This window comes from Curcuma longa, chromosome 1, assembly GCF_044706935.1.
Source record: "Curcuma longa cultivar G26 ecotype Majalengka, Jawa Barat chromosome 1, ITB_CL_G26_1.1, whole genome shotgun sequence".
Lineage (NCBI taxonomy): Eukaryota > Viridiplantae > Streptophyta > Magnoliopsida > Zingiberales > Zingiberaceae > Curcuma > Curcuma longa.
The window spans coordinates 10,530,040-10,554,253 of NC_133861.1; the positions used below are offsets into that span (position 1 = coordinate 10,530,040).

A 24,214-nucleotide genomic window follows, 5' to 3' on the forward strand; every position below is an offset into this window, starting at 1 on the left:
GTATATCATGAAAGTTAAGAGAAACAGCAACAGATAAGTATCCAACGAGTGCAAGCAAAACAATGCCATTCGTTCAGGCAGTGGTAATACTTGCAAGCAAACTCTCTCTACCATCTCATTATAAATGCCTCCAGGCAACATTCTTAATGCGAACGCACAGCAACCGATCGCCATGGCCAAAGAACTCTCTTCCAGAAGTGATGCGACGATCGCTGAACGCACCTTCAAGGGAGTCGGGGACCTCATCAAGCTCCTCCCCAGCGGCACTGTCTTCCTATTCCAGTTCCTCAGCCCGCTCCTCACAAACGTCGGCCAGTGCACCACCGTAAACAGGTGGCTCTCCGGTGTGCTCCTCGTTGTCTGCGCCTTCAACTGCACCTTCGCCTGCTTCACCGACAGCTTCCTCGACCCCGCGGACGGCAAGCTGTACTACGGCATTGTGACCGCGCGCGGGATCTGGCTCTTCTCCGACCCCGGCGCCGCGGCGAGGAATGACCTCTCCAAGTACAAGCTCCGGCTGGGTGACTTCGCCCATGCCGCCCTCTCGCTGCTCGTGTTCGCGGCGGTCGCGCTGCTGGATAACAACACAGTGACGTGCTTCTACCCGGCGCTACTTGTCGAGGAGAAGATGCTAGTGATTGCGCTGCCGCCGGTGATCGGCGCAGTCGCCGGAGTCGTCTTCATGCTGTTTCCTCAAAATAGGCATGGAATCGGGTATCCGCCGTCGACGCGTACTGCTGCTGCAGAAAAGAGTGTTGAATGAAGGAATCGATCGGAAGAGGAAAAGGAACCAAGTGGTGTATTACGTTTTGTGTATAGCAGTTTAAAATTGACTATTTGATCGTATCGTGTATGAAAGATTTCACACCGAAGCGAGGCATTAGTTAAACTAAGAAACTCGGGAAGAAAATAGATTAAAGTAAAATTCTATAACCAACTCAAACTATTGTGATTATTCACAGATTAGATTCCACCAGGAATGAATGAGATTTGGGGACCAACCCAATGTCTACACGACTCAATTTTCCTCATTCGCTTCGTTTACATTTCCTGTCTTTTTGGCACTTATCATCCAAGTTCCTATAACTCAATCCGGGCTAATAAAACTCGCACGGGATACAAGAAAGCAATAAAATTTCGATTCTGATCCGAAGAGAAGAAAAAGGGCCTACAAAAGATTGAATTTTAGGGTTGTCCCTCCCTCGTTTTCTCCCATGAATCGCGATCTAAGGCATGTCATTCTAGCCGAAGCAACCGCCTCAAGTCTCTGGTGGCAAAGGGATCCACCGATGCGGCTGCCGCCGTCGACTCCTCTGTCCTCATCGAGAATCTCGGCAGCGGCAACGCCCGCGGCGACGGCGACAGAGAGCACGCCGACCCCGCGTACACGTCCTGAGGCAACGCCGATACCGTTTTCACCCGTACCTCTCTCGAGGCCACATCCCGCGCCAACCGCCTTGGGACGCACTCCGATACGACGCTGGCAGCCGTGATCTCACGCTTCCTTGCCTTGGATCCCTGCAGACACTCGCCTCGTCTGGAGACGATGCGCTTGGAGGAAGGCTTTCTGGTCTGGCGGAAGGGCTTGGGGTGGCGGAGGAGACAGTCCTGGGGCCGCAGTACCTCGGTTCCCATGGCGGAGATCGATGCGATGTCCTTAAAGATCCGGTTTGGGAGGGCGAATTGGGGATGGGGAAGACGTAACGAACACTTCAATTCTTGTTCTTCTTCTTCTCCTTCTCTTCTGGTCATCGAATCAGAGGAGAAGTAGAGAAGAGATTTGGAACGTGAGGAGCCAGGCGTCCAGGTCGAGGAGACGAGCATTTATGGAGGTAGGTGCCTTCTTGAGTGAGGGTCCTGAGGGCGCGTGGATGGCTGAAAGTGGAGGTCCGCTGCGGGCCCCACATCGGGGTTGGCTGTTCCATTGCTCCGGGAGACACATCCGGTCGGTTTTTTTTTTTTTGTTTTTTGTTTTGTTAGAAAATAATTAAATTAGCGTTTCTTCCCCAGAAACGAAGAGACCTTATGTTCGGCTATCAATATCCTTAAATCTAATTTTATCCGCTCATTTACAAAATTCGACCAGTCGTTTGACAGATTTATACCTTTAATAAAATTATGGAATGAATTAAAGAATTTATTCAAATCTTTTAAAAATATAAAATCTTTTGAAGAAAATAGAAAACAAAGTATGATAAAATTTACATCATGCCGTGGAAATCTATCATCGCATTGGAGGCCAATGATGAATTCCCTCCGGCGACGTGGTCATACCTATATAGATAAACATGCGTCAAATGGTACTAAGAGTCATTCTGATAAAATTTCTTTTATTTTTAAATCGCCATATATGTCATGAAAATCAAGAGAAACTTTTGACAATTTAATCCTATATTTTGAGGTAAAAAAATTGGTTCTGCTTTTAACGGTTTGAGTTTCTTAACCAAAAACTTTTTTACTTAATCATTTGGCAAGCTACCTGGACGGAAATGTGACTTGTACTGGTTTTTTCCAATATACCACGTCCGAGATCGTACATGGAAGTAGACATTGGGGTACAACATACTCTTTCACGAGGGGTGTTGTTAATACCACTCGTAATGGTATGGATTTGGCTAAATTAGCATTAATCTGGTCAAACCCAAAATTTAATTCCGAAAATAAAAAAAATTGTCTTTTTTGAGATATTTTCACTCGCTCCGACAGCGTAAATTGGACACCGAGTTGACTACCAATAGACCGAGAATAAATGAAAATATAACTTCGCAATTAAGAAGACAAAAAAAAGGGAGTTGTCAGTAGTCACACTTCCTGCATGAACTTCAATTCATTGACTCTCAGAAGGACGTCACGTGAGAGGACGAAATTAAAGAGAAAATAAGTAACCAATTATAGAAGGTTCTGCTTTATTTATTTTTTTATTTAATTATCAAATTCTTTAAATGGATGAATTTTGAAAATAATCAATCCAATCTTATAAAAATTTTTCATCAATTATTAAATAAATTCAATAAATACTTATTTTATTAGACACTAATAATCGACCTTTACATATCACTCACTGATATTGATGAGAATCATACTCCATTTGAGTACTCGATGCTCCATTAATGGATTCAGATTCATGGATAATCATACTTCATACTACGTTTGCAATATAACCGTTCAGTCAATAAACCCAAGCCCATAGATAATCATATTTTGTACCATATTATATGTGTTTTCCATTAAATAGAGTATAAATATATTTAATTGAGGATTGATGTATCTTTACCACTGGACTAGGCCCCAAGGACGCCTTCCACTTAGGACCTTTCTGTACAATTACGATGTGCCATAAATTTTTAATTGACAAAAAGAGAAAAAAATCTGCTTTCTTTCCAAAGTTTTCAGAGATCTACGCGAAACTTACTTTTTGAATATTGGGAGAATAATTTGATCATATTTATTGGCAAGGAGAGAGAAGAAGGTAATTTTCAGAAAGAAGATAACCAAAATGGAAGATTTCTACGGGGTGGTAAGTGAAAAAGAAAAAAAAACTCCACATCTGCCCTACTTACCCCAATAACTTACTCGATCGGTCATCTACCCATCCAAAGCGAAGCCACATTCTACCCTCTCTTACTTAATCTATCAGCCATGTACCTTCCCAGCGTTCCATGGGACCCATTTGATTATCCAAAACAGCGGTCTAGCAGGCGACGTGGCGCCCCACACCGAGGCCAAGTCACATGGTCTTCGCGGCGAGGCCTGCCACCTCCTCGACGAGGCATATGGCTCGGACAATCATTTTCTAGTCTATAAAGATAATACGGCATATACAACAGAGTTTAGTAAGTTAATAGTTGCCCAACCACCTTCCGTCCGGATCATGTCTATTGGTGGGGAGATAACGAGAGACCAATTTATCTACCTCAACTTCAAGCAGCAAGCCAACATCGATTGCTACCATAAACAGGAGAAGAAGAAGAGATCAAGAAGCAATGAGCAAAGCTTCTTCTCCAAATCTTCTTCTTCTCTCTTTCTCTGCAATCTCACTCTGTCTTCCTTTACATTTCCCCCATTAAAGCGCTCAATCCCTTCCCCACGAGGGAAAGCGGGCGAGCAAGGTGGTGTTCGCCTCCCCGACTTTCACGCACATTAACACTGCATCGCCCGCCCCTCCTTTATTAAACCGTCCTCTGCGAGAGGAAGCAAGCGGAGTAACCGCGAAAGCAGAGGAGGTGGTGCTGATGGAAGCGATTGGGTGTTGTTGCTTGCCGGATTACCGATGCTTTATGGTTGCGGCGGTGATGGTGGCGGTGTCGTTGAGTGGCGTGACGGCGATCCTGGACCCGATTGATTTTTTATCCCTGCAGGCCATCCGTAAGAGCCTCGATGACATGCCCGGCTCTGAATTTTTCTCCGCCTGGGACTTCACCGGCGACCCCTGCAACTTCCCTGGCGTGTTCTGCGTCCGGGATCATGTGGTAGCGCTTGAGCTCGGCGACCCGCGCGCCGGTATGCCAGGACTCAAGGGACGACTTGATCCTGCGCTCGGTCGCCTCTCTGCACTCGCCGAGCTCTCCCTCGTCCCTGGCCGCGTTACTGGTCCCATTCCTGACGCCCTTTCCAGCTGCTCCGAGCTCCGCTTCCTTGTTCTTAGCAAGAACCTCCTCTCCGGTCCCGTTCCCGCAAGCCTCTCCGGTCTCTCCCACCTTCGCACCCTCGATCTCGGCTACAACCAGCTCACCGGCTCGATCCCGGCGTCTATCGCCTCCTCTCCGAGGCTCTCCAATCTCATCCTTTGCCACAACCAACTTTCCGGCTCCCTCCCTCCCTTCCTGACCTCCTCCCCGCTCCTACACCTCAACCTCAAGCATAACCAGCTATCCGGCCCCGTGCCGCCGCTTCCTCCTTCCCTCCAATACCTCTCCCTCGGTTCCAACGCCCTCAACGGCAGAGTCGACACCGTGCTTCGGCGCCTCAACCGACTCACTTTCCTCGACCTCAGCTCAAATTTCCTCTACGGACCGATCCCCGGGGCCGTGTTCGGCTTCCCTCTCAGGGCGCTCCAGCTGCAGCGTAACGCCTTCTCCGGACCAGTGGAGCCCTCGCAAGATGACGTCGTCATCCCGGTGGTGGACCTGAGTTACAACCGGCTCTGGGGGTCCATTCCGCCGCAGCTGGCCTCGGTGAGCCGCCTCTATCTCAACAACAACAGGTTCACCGGGGTGGTACCCAGCCGCCTGGTCCAGGCGCTCAACAATGGCATGCAACTGCTCTACCTGCAGCACAACTTTTTGACAGGGATCGAGATCGGTCCGGCGATCGCCGCCCTCCCAGCGGGGACCTCGCTCTGCCTGCATTACAATTGCATGGTGCCGCCCATCGACACGCCCTGCCCGCTCAAGGCAGGGTCGCAGAGGATGCGCCCCCTCGACCAGTGCCCCGAGCTGCGAGGCTGATTGCTCGGCCACGCCATTTCTGGATCGAACTGGAACGGGCACCAAGAACACACTCCGTTTTGAAGTAAAAGGTAAAAAGGTAATGAGTTAAAAAAAATTAAATCATTTTTAGAGTGATCAAATTTTACAATTGATTTTAGTTTTACCTGAGGAAGAAGAAGGTTTACTAATAACATACTTTATTTATAATAAGGGATGGTGAATTTGTGGTGGGTTCTGCTTCTAATTAAGCTCCCATGTTTTATGCTTAGAACATGGTTTTTTTTTCCCTTTGAGATAGTTATATTATTTATCTATGTTCATATTTCATATTGTATGAAATTGAGTTATTATTTTTAAGAAAGAAAACTAAATGTATGATAAGTTGTTGGTGAAGAGACGATAATATTATTTATTGTGTATGCATCGTGTATGGAATATTTGTTGTTATGTCCTGAAATCATTAATGTTATTGATTTGAGAGAGTGCCGAGGTGGGAGAGGGCGAAGTGGAGGGGGAAGGTGAGGAGGGCGGCCATTATGACTCGCCGGCGGTGACTCTGGTCACCAAACAATTAAGAATTTTTGTTATTCCAACAATGTTTCTCCATGCTCATCTCATCTCATCTGACTATTTTTCGAGAAATACAAAAAATTAAAATCTATGCTGATAGATATTTTAAAACTAAATAGATTAAACTTAAATAAACAGAAAATTAATATTTACTTGTGCCAATTTTAAGTTATCAAATTCAAATTAACTGATTTGATTTCTGAAACTGATTTTTAAAAAATGTATCGAGGTCCGCTTAAAACGTCGAAATTACCTCACTTTTTCAGGCATTTGTTACTTTTTAATGAAGTTAGACGCGCTTTATGTTCCGCTCAATTTTACAAAAACATATATTGTTATTGATTTATTGGAAAGTGCTCCTACCATTTTTGTGTTGGCGATTTACGAAGACGCACGTGTATTTGAGAAAATTTTAAATCATGGACTGTACTCTGAGAATGATCAGATGCATTGATTTACGGTAGATTTTTTATTTTCCATTTTTTATCCATAAAATGTAATTTTTTTTTCTTGTCCATTTATACGACGATATTATCTAGACTCCATCGAAATTCAATTCTTACTCGAGTAAATCTACTTTCTTTGTTTCTTAACTCTTAAGTTTCTTGCTACTTGTGATTTCTCGATCCGACGGCCGCGACTGCACCACGTTGTACGACACGCGCGGAACATGACGGATGCCAAAGCGATGCCTATTTAATAAGGTCCCAGAATAGTCATTATAAACTTGCTATCGAAGCGTGGCATCAAATGCTCATCCCACTTAGCCGAGCCCTCTTCTTTCTTGTCGCCCTCATTCTGATCTGCGCTTCCCTGTTCTTCTCGCTTGCGCTTGCATCCATGGTTGGAGATGTGAGAGAATCGGATGGGGCGCAGAACAGTGCCGAGCTCGAGGAGCTCGCCCGCTTCGCTGTCGAGGAGCACAACAAAAAAGAGGTACCTTTGTGTTCTTCACCTTAGTTGAAAAGAGTTCATCTGAATCATTGCGACGCTTTATCCGCGGCTGTGTCAGTTACTTCTGTGTGGTATAATGTTCTACTTAAAAAAAAAATAAACAAGATTCTCAAGTTTTTGGTAGAATCCCCAAAATCTAGTTTGAGGTAGAGCCGATCCTGTCCTAGGGTTCGAGTTTTCTATATCATACCTCTTAGGGGAGATCACCAATTCAGTGTGACGTCCTTCCTCATCCATTCTACTGCTCAAAATTCTAATTTTCTTTCTTCATCTATTCGTCTAAACGCTTATATCTCTGTGCCTCTTTCCTCTTGTTCCTCCTTGTTATTGCTTATTGCTGCCTTTGTCAACTCGTGACTAAGCTGCCTCCATCATTTCTCTTCTCAAACTAAAGAATTGCAACTTTTTCAACTACATCATTCAGTTAGTCATCACGGAGTTCTTATGATCTCACTAGCTACCCTCAGGCTCAAGTGTTTGCTCAAAGCAAGTGTTAGAACTGTATAAATATCTTATGTGGATCTCCGTTTAAAGCAAAATTTCCACTGTGGAATAAAATATCAAGCTTTTATACCTCATTCAATTGTCAATGCTAGGCCTAAACAGGCACAACAAACTCATCCGACTTCTTTTGCTGGGATAACCTTTCCAATAGTTGAATCCTGCGACGATGCAGATCATCCATATGTTACGGTTTCATAAACTCATCCGATGAAGGAATTTTGCTGGGATACCCTTTCCAACAGTTGAATTCTGTGAGGATATAGATCATCCTTATGTTAGGATATCCTTTGGATCTATGATAGATGTGAAATTCTTGAATTCGTTTTGAGTCATCTCATCATCTTATGAAAATGCCCACATCATCCATAAGGCTAGATGGGTTGTTCCATCCAGCATGAGATTAGTTTAAATTCTTGCATTAATGGATGTGTTGTAGACATCTTGTAGTCCCAGAACTTTGTGCAAAGCATCTTCTGGCAAGACTTACTGTCTTATTTGAGTTGAGTTACTTATGAAAGCATCTGTAATGGCTGATGATTGTTTTATCTTGCTGAATGCAATCTAAGTCACTTTCAGCATTATATTTTGAGAGTCTTACAAGAAGGAGATTAGAGGATAATCTCTTACCTGATTTGCTCTAATGTTTTATCTAAGAAGTAACTTGTTGATTTTAATTGACAGAGACCAAACAACATCACATCTTTTACATTTGCAAATTCGTACCGTCTTGCTATTAGTTTGAGGACCATGCAAATAAAATTGTCACTGAGAAGTTGTGGAGTCATCTTGTTAAAATTAGTCCACAATTGTTGGATGATTAATTCCATAATTTTTTATATAATTATTCTCAACAATTATAGGAGAATTAGTTACATGGTTTGTGTATATATATATATGTACAAAGTATGAACTATCTAGTAATATTTTGCTCTCCAAAATTTTGTTTGATGGTGTTTTCCTTATTGTTTCTTGTTTTTTCCTATATAGAGTTATTGTGAGTTAGTGCGTGTTAGCCAATTTCTTTGTGTTTTCCTTATTGTTTCCTTATTGCACATTTAAAATAGCTTCAAATCTGAAGAGAAAAAAAAATAATACATGAATTGTACCCAATTCAAAGCAGACTGTCATATCTTCTGCAGGCAAGATGATTCAGGGGATTATTTCCATTAATGTCAAGTCATTTTGCATTAAAAAAATTTGGGTATGTGCATTTAATTGTCATATCTAGGTTCTAGTTTCTTGGGGAATTAGATGGGTGCTACTCCATGTGTTTTATAATTTATTACTGTTGAAAGATCTCTCCTTTTCAAGGTATTGTGGGTTTGCTCGGTTGACTAAATTCATCAGAAAGTAAAAAATAGGAAATGGCTAGGATAGGAGAATGCCCAAAATTTGCGAATGAGAAAAAAAAACTACATCAAAGATAAAAACTGATCATGAAGCAACATTTCAAAGTTTGCTGCTGATTCCAATCAAAGTTCACACCATCCTCGTTTCAGTTAAAATAAAATACTCCAAGTGAAATGAGGAGAATTTGAAATCAATGATATCCATTAAAAGCTGGTCACTCATTGTCTCTCCAGTTAGAGAATGTAGGAGCATTGTTGCAATACTTTTGATAAATTTTCTTTTCTGCTCACGCAGAATAGACTTCTGGAATTTACTCGAGTGGTGAAGGCAAAAGAGCAAGTTGTGGCAGGAACACTTCATCACTTGACCTTGGAGGCAATCGACGCAGGGAAGAAGAAGCTGTATGAAGCCAAGGTATGGGTGAAGCCGTGGCTCCACTTTAAAGAGCTTCAAGAGTTTGAGCATATAGGAGACTCTCCCTCTTTTACCACTTCTGACCTCGGTGCTAAACGAGGTAATAATATATAGTCTAATTCTGAAGTCCCTAGGAGTTTTGTATGTATTACTGCAATCTATAGTGATCACAAGATTTAACTATGTTAGGTTTATCACTGCAAATTTCGTTATTTTGTTCTCTATGGGCAGGTTGCCTAGTGAGTAAGAGTAACTTCTAAGTTTCACTTTTGTAACTGCTGCAATTTTCTGGGCTAAAGTTTTATTTATTTGAACAGAAAATTTGGGTAAGATAGATGGAGAATGGAGAGATTAAAATCACGACCTTTCTTCCCAGTTCATTTATCTTTAATGAGAAAAGTGAAGAGTGATTTGAAACTGGAATGACCAGCTTAGTCTTTTTCTTTTAACAAAACACCTCATTTTACCAACTTATATATTTCAGATCAACAACTGCATCTGTTCTTCACATTTGGATCATAGAATTTTCATTCTCCCATTTCCTTTCTTTCCCTAGTAAACAACATGAAAATACAAATGTTGAACTTTCTTCCTTGCTTGCTTTCTGCTTCTCTTTCTATTGTCCCTAAGTTCTTTCTTTCAAAGTAAAGAGGGAGCAAATTCATATATGATAGGGCATTATCATAAAATTCTTCCCTTCTTGAAAATATCATGTGATGTCTCATAAATTCAATTCCTTTTTTATGTTAAGCAATATAATGTTATTTTAATACATATGGTGTTATATCATGGTTCTTCCATTAGTTGTCTTGGATATTTCCTATCTAAGTATCAAACTAGATTCTGAAAAAAGATCCTAGGTTGATCCCAATCCTCAATTTTACAATGGCTTCTCTGTCACCACGAACACAACATGAATTTTATGGAATTGGTTTGGTGCATTCTTTTACAGACAAATCTGCTAGAAAAGGTAAAGACCATCCTTTCCAATGCCATTGTTGATAGTATATTTCAAAATTTTTAGCAACGCTAACTCTTGTCACTCATTTTTATCACGTCAAGACAACAAAATACTTGATCCTTCTTATTTCTCCATTTCTAAGTTTGTTTTCGTGTTCCAAAGTCTTAGCAAGTAACCATTGTCTTCTTGAATTTAGTTACGGCATAACAAATATCCAAACTTTCATATTCAGGTGTCATTTGATAGGTTTTATGCTGTGCACCAACCAGGCTTTTGTATAGGGATTGCATGAACCTTGTGTAACTATTTTTAATTACTTCTAGGTTGGAATTTTGTATCTCGTCTTGCTCTATAAGAGTTTGAAGCTTGTATAATGTTCGAATGTCAGTGGGTATCCAGTACAATCATATTATTTTCTGTCAATTATGTTAGAATGGTTCCACATTTCTCAGTGAGTATTATCATTTGACAGAGGAGCTTGGTCCTGGTTTGCGCACTGTTCCTGTAAATGATCCTCTGGTCAGAGATGCAGCAGACCATGCTTTGAAGACCATCCAACAAAGGTCCAATTCCCTGTTTCCTTACGAGCTGCTGGAGGTCCTCCATGCAAAGGCAGAGGTCTGGAATCTTTTGACTATTTTTTTCCTCGCTACATGCTTGCTACTTTTAAATTGTTTCACATGTAGTTCTGAAGGGTAAAAGCGGTAGGATTCACACATTTTGTTATTCTGAAAATTATTAATTTGAGGGAGAAACTGATTTTTCTTAGGGGGATAGAGCAGCTTGACAAAGGCTTCTATACTTAGCAGTTGACATTTCTTATGCTGTTTGAATTTCATTAATTTATATATACAAATTCTCTCTTATTAATTAATTATATGGTTGGTTCGAGAAATGGAATTGACAGACAACAGAATAGTTGTCCTAGGAATGAAATTGATAGGCACTGTAATAGGAATATGTTTAGCTTATTGGAAGGTCAGGAATAATTCTGATAAAATATCAGCCAACTAAAAGGCAGTAGATCACTTGGCCTGTACAATTGGTCAGTCCACTTGGTCTATTCAGCCCGCCTACCTTGCATGGTCTGCTTCGCATTCTGCAGCTTGCTTGGTTCATCCAGTCCCCTATCATTCCCCATTTGCTTGGCTAGGACAAGCCACTCCTCCCATTCAGCTTGCCGGTTCTATTCAGTGCGTTGCCTCCATCATCCCATCCTATTTGGCTTGATCAAATTATAAATTTCTTGAGTAGGTGAATGGTGTAGGAATACATACTCTTCAGATATTGAAATAGTAACAGGTTTTTTTTTTTGGTTTAATGGTGTAGGAATACACACTATTTGGATCTTTAAATAGTAGTAGATATTTTTTGGGAACGACACGAGGAATAACTATGAATGATGTTTAAAGGATATAACTCCGTGGGAATTGAATTGATATTCCAAGCTTATTTGTTTAACCAAACATAGGAAAACTTATCCATGGGAATTCATGGGACCAAAATGATTATTCTTGTCAACCAAATACACAAATCCATGAGAATTGATTTGTGCATTTGGTTCACGGAATAGAAGAGATAAAGAATAACATAGTTATCTTTAGGGAATAAGTAGATAAGGGATACGTAACCAATAACCAATAAGATATATGTATTTTTTTGTTTGATTATGAATGAAATAAATAAAGAATAACTATCTTTATGTGTGATTGATAAAAATACCTGGTCATGAAATGAAATAAATGAAGAATAATTTTCATTATGATTGATTGGTAAAAATATCTTAATGTATACAGAATACTTGAGGAATAATTTTTATAAAAAGAATTCTCTACATAAGTTTTTATGGCTCATCTTGTTTGTGCTATTTGTTTCATCGGCCTAGCCAACTTGTCCAGTATGAACGACTTGTTTGGCTAGATTGACTTCTTATTTCAACCTGGCTAATTGATTTGCCCATCTCAACTGGACCATTCGGACCGATTAGATTGACCCATTCACATCTGACCCAATGGATTCACATTTGATCAATCTGATTGGACTGCCTGACCTGACTGGTCTGCATCTCACTGCTGATCAGACCCACCAAATCGAATGACCTAATTGGATACGCTGAACCAACTGACTTGATTGGACCCATCAGACCGACTGGCTAGTTTGAACCCATCGGACCAATCACACTAACAAGCCCAATTGAACTTATCAACCCGTGAGGATTGACTGAGTAATCTGGGCTGTCTGATCCAGTTAGCTCAATCAGAGTGTCTCTTGTTTTCCCTTGCTTTGGGCCTTTGACTTTTTCTTAGTTATCTGCTATTTTAGCTTATTTTTTCTTGGACTGAATCCATTTTGGTAATAAAACTTTCCTAGATTTTCATTTTAAGACCTTTTGAAATTGAAATGGCTGAACCCATTTTAGGAACAAATCTCCTAGATCTTCATCTCAAGACTTTTTGAAATGCTTGAAATGAATGTGTTAGATAATTTACAGCAGAGAAACAAAGATCTTTATCCAGCAATCACTTCCTTGATTATATGGATTTATCCTTGATTTTTTTAACTAATAGGTGATTGAAGAAACTGCAAAGTTTGACATGCTCCTTAAAGTAAAGAGAGGAAGCAAGGAGGAGAAATTTAAGGTCGAGGTCCACAAGAACCTGGAAGGTAACTTTCTTTTGAATCAGATGCAACAGGAGAATTAGGAGTTCAAAAATGAATAACCAAAGTACTTGCTACAAATAAATAGTTGTGTAACGACTTTGGGTGACCTCAACTTGCTGGTAGTGTTTGTGAATGCCTTGTGCACTTTGGTACTATTAAAAAGTAATAGCCGATGGAGAATATATATGCTTGTACAGAATGAGTTGATTGTGAGTTTGCCTGCTGCATCTGGTTGAAGATAGTCATGCAATCAAGTCAAACAATAAGACGTCTTGCATTCACTGTGGTCTGGTGAAGTTAGTTCTGGTAAAATAACGATAAGTTTGCCATTATACTAAACAAACTGTAGCAGCCTAATTAATGGATCAACTAATTTTTTAATATTGTTGTTAGAAATTTAAAAAATCGACGCTAAAAATGCATCTAATTTTTCCGATAATCAACTGGTGCATGCACTTCCTATAAAATTCAAATACTCTTTCCAGTTTCCCTCAGATATATTCAATTGATTATATTAACCCATCAGACTTGTAAAGCTTTCACAGGATAAATTGTTCTAACGAATTTATATTTTCCCCTTAAATGATATTTCGGAGCTCGTTGCTGGAATTGGATTTATATTTGAAGTTGTGAATAATCATCAACTTATAACGTTCATTTTAAGTAATGGATAAATATATCTGTAAGGGCAACTTTTAATGGACATACACATGTTAAAATGCAAAGTTGAGATCACCGCTGTACTATTAAAAGTTTGCATTCATGAAGGTTGAATAATTGTTTCATAGATATTTACATCCTAACTGTTAGGATGTAAACGTAAAGATTTGAAGTATCCCGGGGCACAGTGTAATGGTAATGGTAGGACGATGGATTATCTATAACGTTGCTATTCAATTTTCAATTGGAGCATCTTACGGTCCACAATTTTAATATTCAGATGGAGCATGATGCTTCTATGAGTAAATAGTGATGATTAAAACCTGATGATTAAAAATAATAATAATAATAAAGACTTGAAGGATAGTACAAGTCCGTTCTCCAAAGTGAAATAAATGACCTTCATAGGTGGAGCAGTTAGGTTCGACTGACTGATTGATTAATTTGGTATGGTAATCCTACATATTTTTAAATGATCTTATAAAAAAATTTTATTAAAGAAAAGCTCGAAAAGTATCCTTTCACATTTCTGAGTAATGCAAACTGATGCAGAAATTTTTAATCAACTATTCTGTGTACTGGTTTTTTCTTTCACTGGCAAAACTGTTTCGGATCGAAAAATGAAACTGAGAAAATTTCACTGGATGGTAAAATAAGCGTTCAAAACAGGGAAGTTGGTTTTCACAAAAAATAGCCATAGTTTTAGGCCCATGTCGACTGCTTTACTCTATGCCACACTTACCTTGTTGGCTGCTGCCTCCTGGCATTTTCTTCAGCTGCAGTCCAACAACGAAGTGCTTGGAATACACATCAAGGTCTCTAGTGATTGGAGCATGCATATGGATGTTTGTTTAATCAATTTGATCATCCCATCTGAAGACAGACCAAATTAATTGATGAAAAATTCAATCATTTTGATCGATGTAACTTATGCTTAAACACCACTTTAAACAGAAGCTCGTTTTACTTCCCTGTTTTAGTTTTCAACCAATTCCATATATATTGTTTCAAACCGACATTTGACCAGAAATCTTTGTAGATCTTTCTCCCATAAATATATGTATGGAACTAAGAGTTAGCAGCTCTAACTCAAAAGCAGTCTCGAGTTTAGAATTGAAAGAAACTTCCATCGAACAAGAGTACATGGACTTTAATTACAAGAAGCACCAACACCCATTCACGGTGTGGCTGTATTCAAACCAGCTTGACGGAAAACAAACACATTTGCAGACTTCAAGGAACCTGCCAACATTACTCAACCACCCTCACCAAGTTAAAGGCTGTGAAACTTCCAGCATCCACCACACTGCACTTCTTTACACGTTCTCTGGCTCTGTCAAAGCCATGAGAGTTGGCTTAGAAGGATGGTTGCAAGGAAGTACATCACTTGTTCTGTAATTCTGCTGATGCTGCTGTTGCAGTTGCTGATGACCTGTGGTACTCGTGGTTGTCGCTCTGGAAGACTCAGAGGAGAGTTTGGATTCCCCACGTGGAAACCTATTCAACAAAAAAATGGAAGCTTTGGAGGAAATACGCAGCAGAGAGGAGTTGAAGTTATTGAAGAGGAGAAGAGGAGGGTGAACACTGGACCTAATCCTCTCCACAACAGATAGGAAGAGCGCTCACGCCCTCAATTTTCTTTCTCATGTTTCAGTAATCTTGGCCTGCTGAGTCTATATTCCTTTTACTTCTCCAGGAAGAACAGAAATGACACAAAACAGAATCATGTCTTTAAATATAGTACTCATTTTGATGCTTTTATTGTTCTTGAACTCAATGTTTTTCCTCTGATATCAGCACGTTCATGGTATTTAAAGTGTGTGCTGGTGCTTCTCTTGCACTACGATTTAAAGCACTTGTTTAACAGTAGAGTAGCCCTTGATACATTTTCCGTTGTTTTCGTCCCCATCATCGCTTTCTAGTTTCATGAATAATGCTATTATGTTTCAGTAATTATGATCTGCATAAGAGTCGAAGTTTTGTTGTACCATGATGCAATTAAACTTAAATCAACTTAATTTTTCATAGATCGTGCTCGAGGTAATACGGCCCATGACTGTTGATCCAACAAAAACTCGAGTCTGCCTTTACAGTGTTGTGCCAGTGAATAAACAATGAACTTAATATAATTTATGAGATGTTGAAATGAGTCTGCCATCAAGAGGAAGATGGTTCAGAAAGGGATAAAGGAGAGTGAGAGATAGAGTGTATTATTTAAAATTTTCAGTAAATTTATTTTTTAAAAATAAAATATAATTTTAACAAGAGCTAAATTTAATTCTTATAGAGAATGTTAAAAAAGCTCTTATTTTACAACATTAGAAAACTTTCTGATTTACATATCGATGCTACATCTCGCTGCCACAAACCCAAATAGTTTCCCTCTTTTGTGTCTGCTATCTTTCAGATTCTCGTGGACACAAAAACAATCAATGGGTTCCCTTAATTTTTACTAGGTCTGACAGTTCATGGAAGCTCCAGTTCCAGGTCTCGGGACAAATGAAAAACTGTAACGAACTCTCGGGAAAACCTCCAATTGTGGGAAAACCTGCGACTCTCAGGACATAGTAAATTGTTGAGCAAAACAAGTTTCTCCAACTCTAGGGAAGTACTTGAGCGATGCTCATCTGAAACCTCATCCCAATTCAAAATGATTACTTTCTAAACGGTGTCACATTATGCACTTCAATTGAAGACTAATTAAGTTATTTACAGGCATGCAATACAGGTGACTGCATAGTTGGTGGGGGTTGTTGGTCCATTACTGACCTTGAAAACCTTTCTAACTCAACCAGGGAACAAGGAAGCCACAGAGCCTCAATGTAGAATTGAACACTGTTCCTCAGCTACTTGGACTACATCCTACGAGCCATGGCAATCTTCCCCATCATTATCGGAATCCAACAACAAAACAAATAACTGGGTTTCAACTATTTTAGATTAATTGTTTTGCCGTACTTAGTAAATAAAGGTTCTCCAGCCACATTATCTGATCAAAAGAAATAAAAGTACGAAAGCACCATGTGATTTGTCTTCACCTTTTGGGGGGAAGTTTGTTTCAATAAGCAGGTACCTTCCAAGTTTGTGATGCTTGGCAACATACATGGCACTGCTTTGTGTTTGCATTTCTCCGATATAGAGAGTTCATACATAGCCTATAAAGCACAAATTCTTGCTATAGAATTTCGTAGCTCATTCACGGTGGTATAGCACAAGCTCTCACCGCAAGTGAATTATGTGTTCATGTGTCACGAAATTGAAAACATGTTCAGTGTCTTTGTGCCCGGCCCTAAATCATTTATCTGTAGCATGCGTTGCTCCTTGCATCTCTTTTTGAACAGTTACTATATCTTCTCGTCCAGCTTTTGCCTTTCATCACAGATGATGGCACATGAGCTCATCTTACCTGTGAAGTCTCCTTGCTCACCTTCATCTTTTGTGCTCGGCAAAACTTAGTGGACGTCTGAAATCAAATGATGCCCTCCACGCTCTGTCATTTCTTTTCTTTCTCATTTTCTCTCTCTCTCTCTCTTTCTTCCGTGAGAAGCGCAGCTTTGCCTTTCTCTGTTCACTCTGTCGGAGATTGAATATTAAGGACTAGCTCCTCCTTTCTCTTTGTTATCATAGATTAACAAGGTTAGATATGCCTGGTAATCTTTTGGCCTTTCAACGTTACTTAGGATCAAGATTATATATGGTGCCGTGGATGATTACGAGAACAAATCTACTCATCCACACACACACATGCACACACGAGGTTTTAGACTAAGAATGAATGCTAACTCAACCCTGTAGCTCCTTTATCTCATGCTCGATCTTTATGATACAGTCTCCATCTAAATCAAGACCAGACTTTATAAAATGTTCCTTTTGTTCCTATACCTGATACCACTATTTGATTGAATGACATAATTATCAGACAAAACATAGGAGTTGGAGAGGCGTAAAACATGTTCAATTAATGGTGGTACTGGTACAACATCTCCACAGAATATTTGTCATTGGATGCCTAATTGAAGTTGCACAGGAAGACTACGTACGTGGGCGATGTCTCCTCAGCTAGTTCCCTCAATTATTGCTACCTCCGCACTTTACTGGCTTTATAATTTCCAGTCTTTGTTTCCCCCCTCGAATCTCCGTTGAAGACCCAACAAATTAAGCTAATCCGGACACCGCGTCCTCTCGTCCATTTGGATCGCCCTCGCTGATTCCTTCTGCTGGATTTCCGGACATCAGTTTCCTGTTCTATTTTGTTATTTTTAGTCTAACATTGCAAATTTTGTTGGGTGGCGTTTCCGTAATTTCGGATGCTGCCAGCATAAAGAAGAACCCCTGCTTCCGCAACACTAGCTCTCCGCCTCAGTTCTGAACTCACGAAGAGCGTCAGAGCGTGCGAGAGATCAGGTGCCGATGGGAAACGTGGAAACGGTGAGGACGTCTTCATCTCGCCGTGAGGTTGGATCGGGAAACCGCCCGAACAGCATCGGTTGCATGTCCGGCATCTTCCATTTCCTCTCCCGTCACCACAACCGATCTCGCAGACGCATCACCTCCGGTAGCAACCTCACAGCTGCTCCTTGCTCCGCCGTCCCTTCTTCTAGCTCCTTCGTAATTAATTATGCGGTTCGCCGTTGTGCTGCAGTTAAAAGGAAGGAGAACCCCGGCGCTCCGCCTCCGAGAAGATCGACGCCTCCGCCGCCGGAGGCGGCGGTCGAAGGCGCCAAGAAAATGCGGCACTCCAGCGAGACGCCGAGGAGTCCGGCGATACCCCAGGAGATCAGGCGAACAAAGCCGGGGCCCGCGTCGCCGGACAGCCCCCGTACCCCTCCGGCCCCGGTGGCGAGGCTAATGGGTCTCAACGACGTGCCGCCACCGGCAGTGGCTGAGGACAAGCGGAGGGAGTTGCTGCGGGCGCTGGAGAAGTGCGACGAGGACCTCCAGGCGCTGACGCGGATCATCGAGGCGATCCGAACGGCGGAGATCCAGGCGGACGACGCGGTCGTCTCCACTGCCGGAAGAAGACGGCGGAGCGGCTGCTGGAGATCGAGACAAGCGCCGGGGACGCGAAGAGCGAGTGTAACGGGGAGCAGCCGAGCCCCGTGTCGGTGCTCGACGCGATATCGTCGCCTCGGTATCGGTCCCGGTCACAGTCGCAACCTTCCCAAGAGGGTAGGTAGCGGTCCGCGTTGATGAATTTGTTGCCGTTGCAAAACCGGTAATCACGCGAACTTTTCACGAATCTTAATGCAGATAACGAAGGAAGCCCGGCCGACGCATCTCGAATCGTGAAGCCATCCCGCATGGCCGTTTTTCATACGGGTAAGTCTCCAAGTTGAGTGCACGGTTGAGGCTAATCAGCTACATAAATTACATATTAATGCGATCAGTAATACAGAAGATGTCGATAATCATAAGAAGGCGCACGAGGCCACCCGACGCCGGAACGTAATGGAGCCAATGCCGAGCGGTCAGGCCACGGCGGAGGACTTGGGCGGTCGGCGGTCGTGGTGGCGAGCGGGGAGGAGGTGTGCGAGCCGGGCGATGGCGGAGAGCGTGGAGGAGGTGTGGGAGGAGGGGACGGAGAAAGAGAGGTGGGAGTTGGGCCGGGTGAGGGCTTGTTTGGAGTCTCACTTGCTGGGGGAGTTGGTGGAGGAGCTCGTGGCGGACCTCCTCGGCTTGTGTTGTAAGCTGTCGTCGCCTACTTGCCGGAAGAGGCTTCGCTTCTAGTTCTGGAATTGTAGTTGCATACTCTCATGGAAGTTTTGTGGGGTTGGAATTTAGTCACTTGTCCACAGAAAACTTTTGAATAACAAACTATGTAATAAAAAACCAAACCAGTGTGTCCAAATCTTTAGCCTTTGTCGCTTTTATGTACTGTAAGGAATGGGGTGTGTAAGGACAGATGTTGCAATTATCTTCATTCTTCAATGTTAGTAGTTGATATGGTGCATGGCGATACTCAATCGTGAACGAGTTCTTTAACTTCTGCCCACCTTATTGTTTGTGCGGGTTTTAGGCAAGTAATGGAGCTAAGACAATTTAGCATAAAACATACAAAACATAAGAATCAATTGGCTTAGTTTTCATGAATCGTTAAATAGTTCCGCTAATCGTATACTTCATGTTCGCTGCTTCTAGATTATCAAAAACAAACTTGGTCTCCTTGTGTTGTGGAAGAGTTTCTGCAATTAAGTTTAGTCGGAACCTACAGACCTTTATAGTTCAGAGGATGCAGCGATCATGTTCAGAATTCACACAACAGATCCTATTTAACTCATGCATCTCTCAATCTCATAATAGAATTTTAGAGATAATCCAAAACCAAATATCAAGACATCCAGATTGGTTCTTGACCACCACTTCCGTATATATGCAATTCATCTGTTCGCTGCTAACATGACTAGGCCCTTGCATGAGATGTAATGTTGTCTTTGCCTTCGCGAAGTTTTTCTAGTATGGGAAGAATATCTGTCATGCTGAGCCTGCTCTTGGGATCTAGATGTAAGCATTGCAAGGCAAGAAAAGCAATAACCTGGGCTTCTTTCTTACAGTAGCGACCCTCCAATCTTATGTCCATGATCCTCAACATTCTTCCTTTATTCTTCAGGAATGGCTTCGCCCAGTCCACAAGAGTTTGCTCTGAAGCCCCACTGTCTTCGTCCACTGCTCGCCTTCCTGATAGGAGCTCCAACAATAGAACTCCAAACGTATATATGTCACTCTTCAAGCTCAAATGACCTGCCACATACACTAGTATTCAATGGGCTTAAAAAAATGAGAAGAAATAATCCTATGAAAGAAACATTATGTTTTAAGGTTACCAAGAAGACGTACAAGATGATTGGCTGCTGGATGGCTTGGTTACCATGAGAAGATAGGAAAATGCTAGTTGACTTAATTTACTGAACCATATTAGAGACCATAATATTGAAATTTGTAATTAACAAGAAGATTTTGATCTTGTTTTCTAAGTATTGCCATTGTATGATATATGGTCTTTATTTCAGTAATAATTTATATTAGGGGCTAGGATACCAAAGTCAGGCATAACTATTTATCTTTGTGGAGAACATTTACTTCAGTAACAAACAAGCAATGCCCTTTAACAAGCCCAAGTAGTATACTTATTTGCGTTGGAGTAGGGCTTAATTACCAGTTGCAATGTATTCTGGAGCAGCATATCCGCGAGTTCCGACCACCCGAGTTGAGACATGACTCTTGTCTCCAGTGGGTCCATTCCTAGCTAAGCCAAAGTCTGATAGTTTAGCATTGAAATCCTGCATAGTATTTGCTAGTAAGACTCACCATGCCATGTGTTTTTTCAGGAACTCATACAACTAGTTTGCTAAACAGGATATTGAATCAGTGCAAGTCAATGTAGAGACTACCGAATCAAGGAGAATATTTGAGGCCTTTAAATCACGGAATATGATTTGGGTTTCTAATCCATGTAAGAAGGACAATCCTCGAGCAACATCAATGGCAATGCTCACCCTCGTTGGCCAAGGAATAGGTTGTACACCTCCTAACGTGCATAAACCGATTTGCATTCATTCACAAATAATCAGAGACGAAAAGAAATATCAAAATTGTAACTTGTGGGAGTGTATAGTACGTTCATGACAGAAGCATGGCATAGAAGCAATGAGATCAATGTTACCAAATATAAAATAACAAAAGGAATTGCATAATTTCAATTGAATCCTCAGTAGAATCGATAGATGAAATGATATTCCCATGTTGAGTATAACCTGTGGAAGTCTTAGAGCTAATGTCAGAGAAACATACTTTTGAATAAATGGTTCTCCAAGCTGCCTTTCTGCATGTACTCGTAAACAAGAAGCTTGCTATCCGCCTCCGAGCAGTAGCCTATAAGTTTGACAAGATTCTCGTGGTGAAGCTGGCTCAAATAGGTCACTTCTGCCTGCAGGTATCACAATGGAGGTGACTCTTATGCCAAACCCAAAAGGCGTATAAGAACATCAAGTGTCTGTGAGTATCAGTTGCATACAAGCCATTCTTTGTATCCTTGACTGCTTTCTCGTTTGAGTTTCTTGATGGCAACCACAATTCCAGCTCTTGCTTTAGTAGGAGCATAAGTATGCTCATCGATCCACCCTTTGAAGACACAACCGAATCCTCCTTCACCTAGATATGAAGTGGAGCTGAAATTTTTAGTAGCATTCTTGAGGTCAGTCAAGCTGAAGGACTTCAGGCCGACCGTTTTTGATCCTTCGTTTTCGCTAAAATTGTTACTAGCAGCATTGTGGTAGTCCAAGTTAAGGGACTTCAGATTGGTTGATGCCTCACTTTTGAACTGTGCAACAGAATTGTCTGATCCAGTCGAAGTTTTCTTAGATGATTTCTTTAGACTGGAATCACTAAGCGTGGACAGCGGATTCTCTGCAAATTACATACAAGTATAGTTCCCTCTCCAAATATAAATGACTTGGCAAATAAGTTTCCTTTCAGGAAAAATGAAGTAATTCGCTATCAGGAACTAGTTGGTAGTTTGCTTAAATGTGCGAAATTGGATTTATATGTTTGCTTTATCAATTAATTAATCAACAAGAAAGGCCTAGATTTTCGTACTCAAATCGTTGAAAATAGAATGCTCAAACAACGTGAAGCCCAAAACAAGCATAGCAACTGCTCTACGCTAATTAAAAAAAAAAATCAAGATTTAGGAAAAACTGTCCTGTCACTCTGCTTCCTATTAGGTCAGGCATCTTCTCTAAAGTGAGAATGTTCTTCATTTTAGTTGTTTCGGGTAACTGAGAGGACAAGAGTATCATCCAAAGCCCTATTTGAGTAATTTTTCTCACGCAAGATATCTGGAGAGGAACATTTCCACAGAAGTAAAATAAATGAGAAAACGAACACAATTCAATCATAAGATTATACATGGGGAGAGCTCATATTTCGCATCACTCAGCAACAAGATGGAAAAGGTTAAGGAAAATTCCTTCTTCTTCTTCTTCTTTTTTTTCAAATTGCTGTGACTTTCATCCAAAAAAGAAATAAAAAGGGAACAAAACCAGAAATCAAAGAGGCAAAGAGCAGAAACATGGAAGACCAGAGGAAGAAAAAAAAATCTTACTTGAACCATGAGGAGTAGAGGCGTTTGCAGTCTTAGAAGAACGCCCACAGTGGTTCCCCATCGGAAGAGGCACCCAAACAGCCCTTCCCAATTCCCTCTTGGCTCACAGACAATGATCTATGTTCTACAGTTGAAACTTCGAAGGATTCACTCGCGTCAAGAGTGTAAAAGACGTTCCATTAAAAAGTCTTAATTAGCTTCTCGACTGGTTCAAAGTTTGCTTTCTGATTATAATTGTGAAAAAAAAGAGAGATAAAAATCGTCTAAATATGCTTAAGCATCGGAGACGACAAAGTGTTTAAATATTTGAAGTTCAATGATACTGACCTGAGAGGAAATAATTCTACAAAAGAGTAATTGATTTCATATCACACCAACCATATTTTGATTTGTTATAGTATTATTATTATTCCGGGCATAGTTGAATTGATTACGATGGAATAAAATTATTAAAATGGAAAATGATTAAATTTTGATGAAATTGAAACAACCTTTTCCATCCGATTAACTGTAATTTTTCGATTTACCTCTTCATAAACAATCGTAAAACCGTCATGGGATAGAATGACATATTTTATTTTTTACTAAAGTTGTAATAGTATTATTTGAAAATATTAGAAAAACATGTAAAATTGCATCTTTACTCATAGATTTTCTAATTATTGAAAAAGAATTTTAAAAGATTTTTCAATTCAGTTAATCCATTTTTTATTTAATTGAAGTTGTAATAGATCATTAAAATATTGTTCGAGTGTTCAAATATTAATAATATATATTTTTCTATTTTTATTTAAATAAATAAATTTCTTCTCTAATGAAGATCTCTCTTCCTTTTCTTGCTCTCTTATTCGATTAATAAATTCTATCATTTATAAAGTTGATGTAATAATTTGAAAAACAAATGCTTAAGTAAAATGTACAACGTTTAATATGGAAAATTTATATTGTGAAAATTTTATTAATATGGAGCAAGAATGCATGGAAGGTAACACAAGAATAAGAACTCACGACTAGGGGTGGCAATTTTCCCCGCGGGTTCGGGGCCCCACGGGGAACGCCCATGGTCATGGGTTTGGTGGTCGGGTACTGATTGACCACATGGTAGTGGTCGGGCGGGTATGATCGACCACCTGATCGACCACCAAAAAACACTTGTTGTTTCGGGTCGGGGTTCGACCCTCGTGTGGGGAATTTGTGGTCTCCAATGATTTTGAGGCTTGTTTCACAAAACACTTGTTGTTGTTTCCTGAGAGTCGGGGATTAAATATCTCTCTCCGCGGGTTCTCACTCTTCCACGTCTTTTCGAGGATGGGGTCGGGGATGGGGGCCTATTAACGGGGGGCGGGGATTAACGCGCGTTGCCGATGCCCCATTGCCACCCTTACTCACGACAGTTGTATGACAAGTAGAAGTAACAGTGACACGACATCGCTGAACAATTTTTTGGATCAAGGCACAAAGTCTCATCCCACCAAATAATTAATAATCCATAAACATGTGGCCCCAAATTAATTAACTTGTGGACGAGGACTTCTTAAGAAGATGATCGTGTAGAACTAAACATTATTCTCCGAATTACTTTTGATTTTAATATTAATAATTTTTAAAATA

General features: G+C 40.7%; 5 protein-coding genes and 1 pseudogene across 5 annotated transcripts; 4 read left to right on the forward strand and 2 right to left on the reverse strand.

The window, feature by feature from the left end:
- The first annotated feature begins 169 nt into the window (after positions 1-169).
- Positions 170-805, forward strand: LOC141826908 (protein DMP2-like). The gene has a single exon (XM_074714254.1). The coding sequence runs from the start codon at positions 173-175 to the stop codon at positions 761-763; it is 591 nt and encodes a 196-aa protein (XP_074570355.1). The 5' UTR covers positions 170-172; the 3' UTR covers positions 764-805.
- A 431-nt stretch (positions 806-1,236) lies between these two features.
- Positions 1,237-1,752, reverse strand: LOC141824024 (uncharacterized). The gene has a single exon (XM_074711249.1). It carries the CDS (start codon positions 1,750-1,752, stop codon positions 1,237-1,239), a length of 516 nt encoding a protein of 171 aa, XP_074567350.1.
- Positions 1,753-3,955: 2,203 nt separating this feature from the next.
- LOC141840405 (uncharacterized) lies at positions 3,956-5,785 on the forward strand. Its single transcript, XM_074728384.1, has one exon. It carries the CDS (start codon positions 4,233-4,235, stop codon positions 5,445-5,447), a length of 1,215 nt encoding a protein of 404 aa, XP_074584485.1. The 5' UTR covers positions 3,956-4,232; the 3' UTR covers positions 5,448-5,785.
- Positions 5,786-6,734: 949 nt separating this feature from the next.
- On the forward strand, positions 6,735-13,045 carry LOC141841084 (cysteine proteinase inhibitor 12-like). The gene is made up of 4 exons (XM_074729210.1): positions 6,735-6,935; positions 9,102-9,321; positions 10,655-10,800; positions 12,750-13,045. Exons 1-4 carry the CDS (start codon positions 6,750-6,752, stop codon positions 12,882-12,884), a joined length of 687 nt encoding a protein of 228 aa, XP_074585311.1. The 5' UTR covers positions 6,735-6,749; the 3' UTR covers positions 12,885-13,045.
- A 4,868-nt stretch (positions 13,046-17,913) lies between these two features.
- LOC141828366 (uncharacterized) lies at positions 17,914-19,230 on the forward strand (annotated as a pseudogene).
- Positions 19,231-19,860: 630 nt separating this feature from the next.
- Positions 19,861-22,817, reverse strand: LOC141845873 (putative serine/threonine-protein kinase PBL11). Its single transcript, XM_074733879.1, has 6 exons — positions 22,604-22,817; positions 21,515-21,906; positions 21,292-21,427; positions 20,892-21,028; positions 20,657-20,780; positions 19,861-20,241 (listed from the first exon to the last, which is right to left on the reverse strand). Exons 1-6 carry the CDS (start codon positions 22,662-22,664, stop codon positions 19,904-19,906), a joined length of 1,188 nt encoding a protein of 395 aa, XP_074589980.1. The 5' UTR covers positions 22,665-22,817; the 3' UTR covers positions 19,861-19,903.
- Between the last annotated feature and the right edge of the window lie 1,397 nt (positions 22,818-24,214).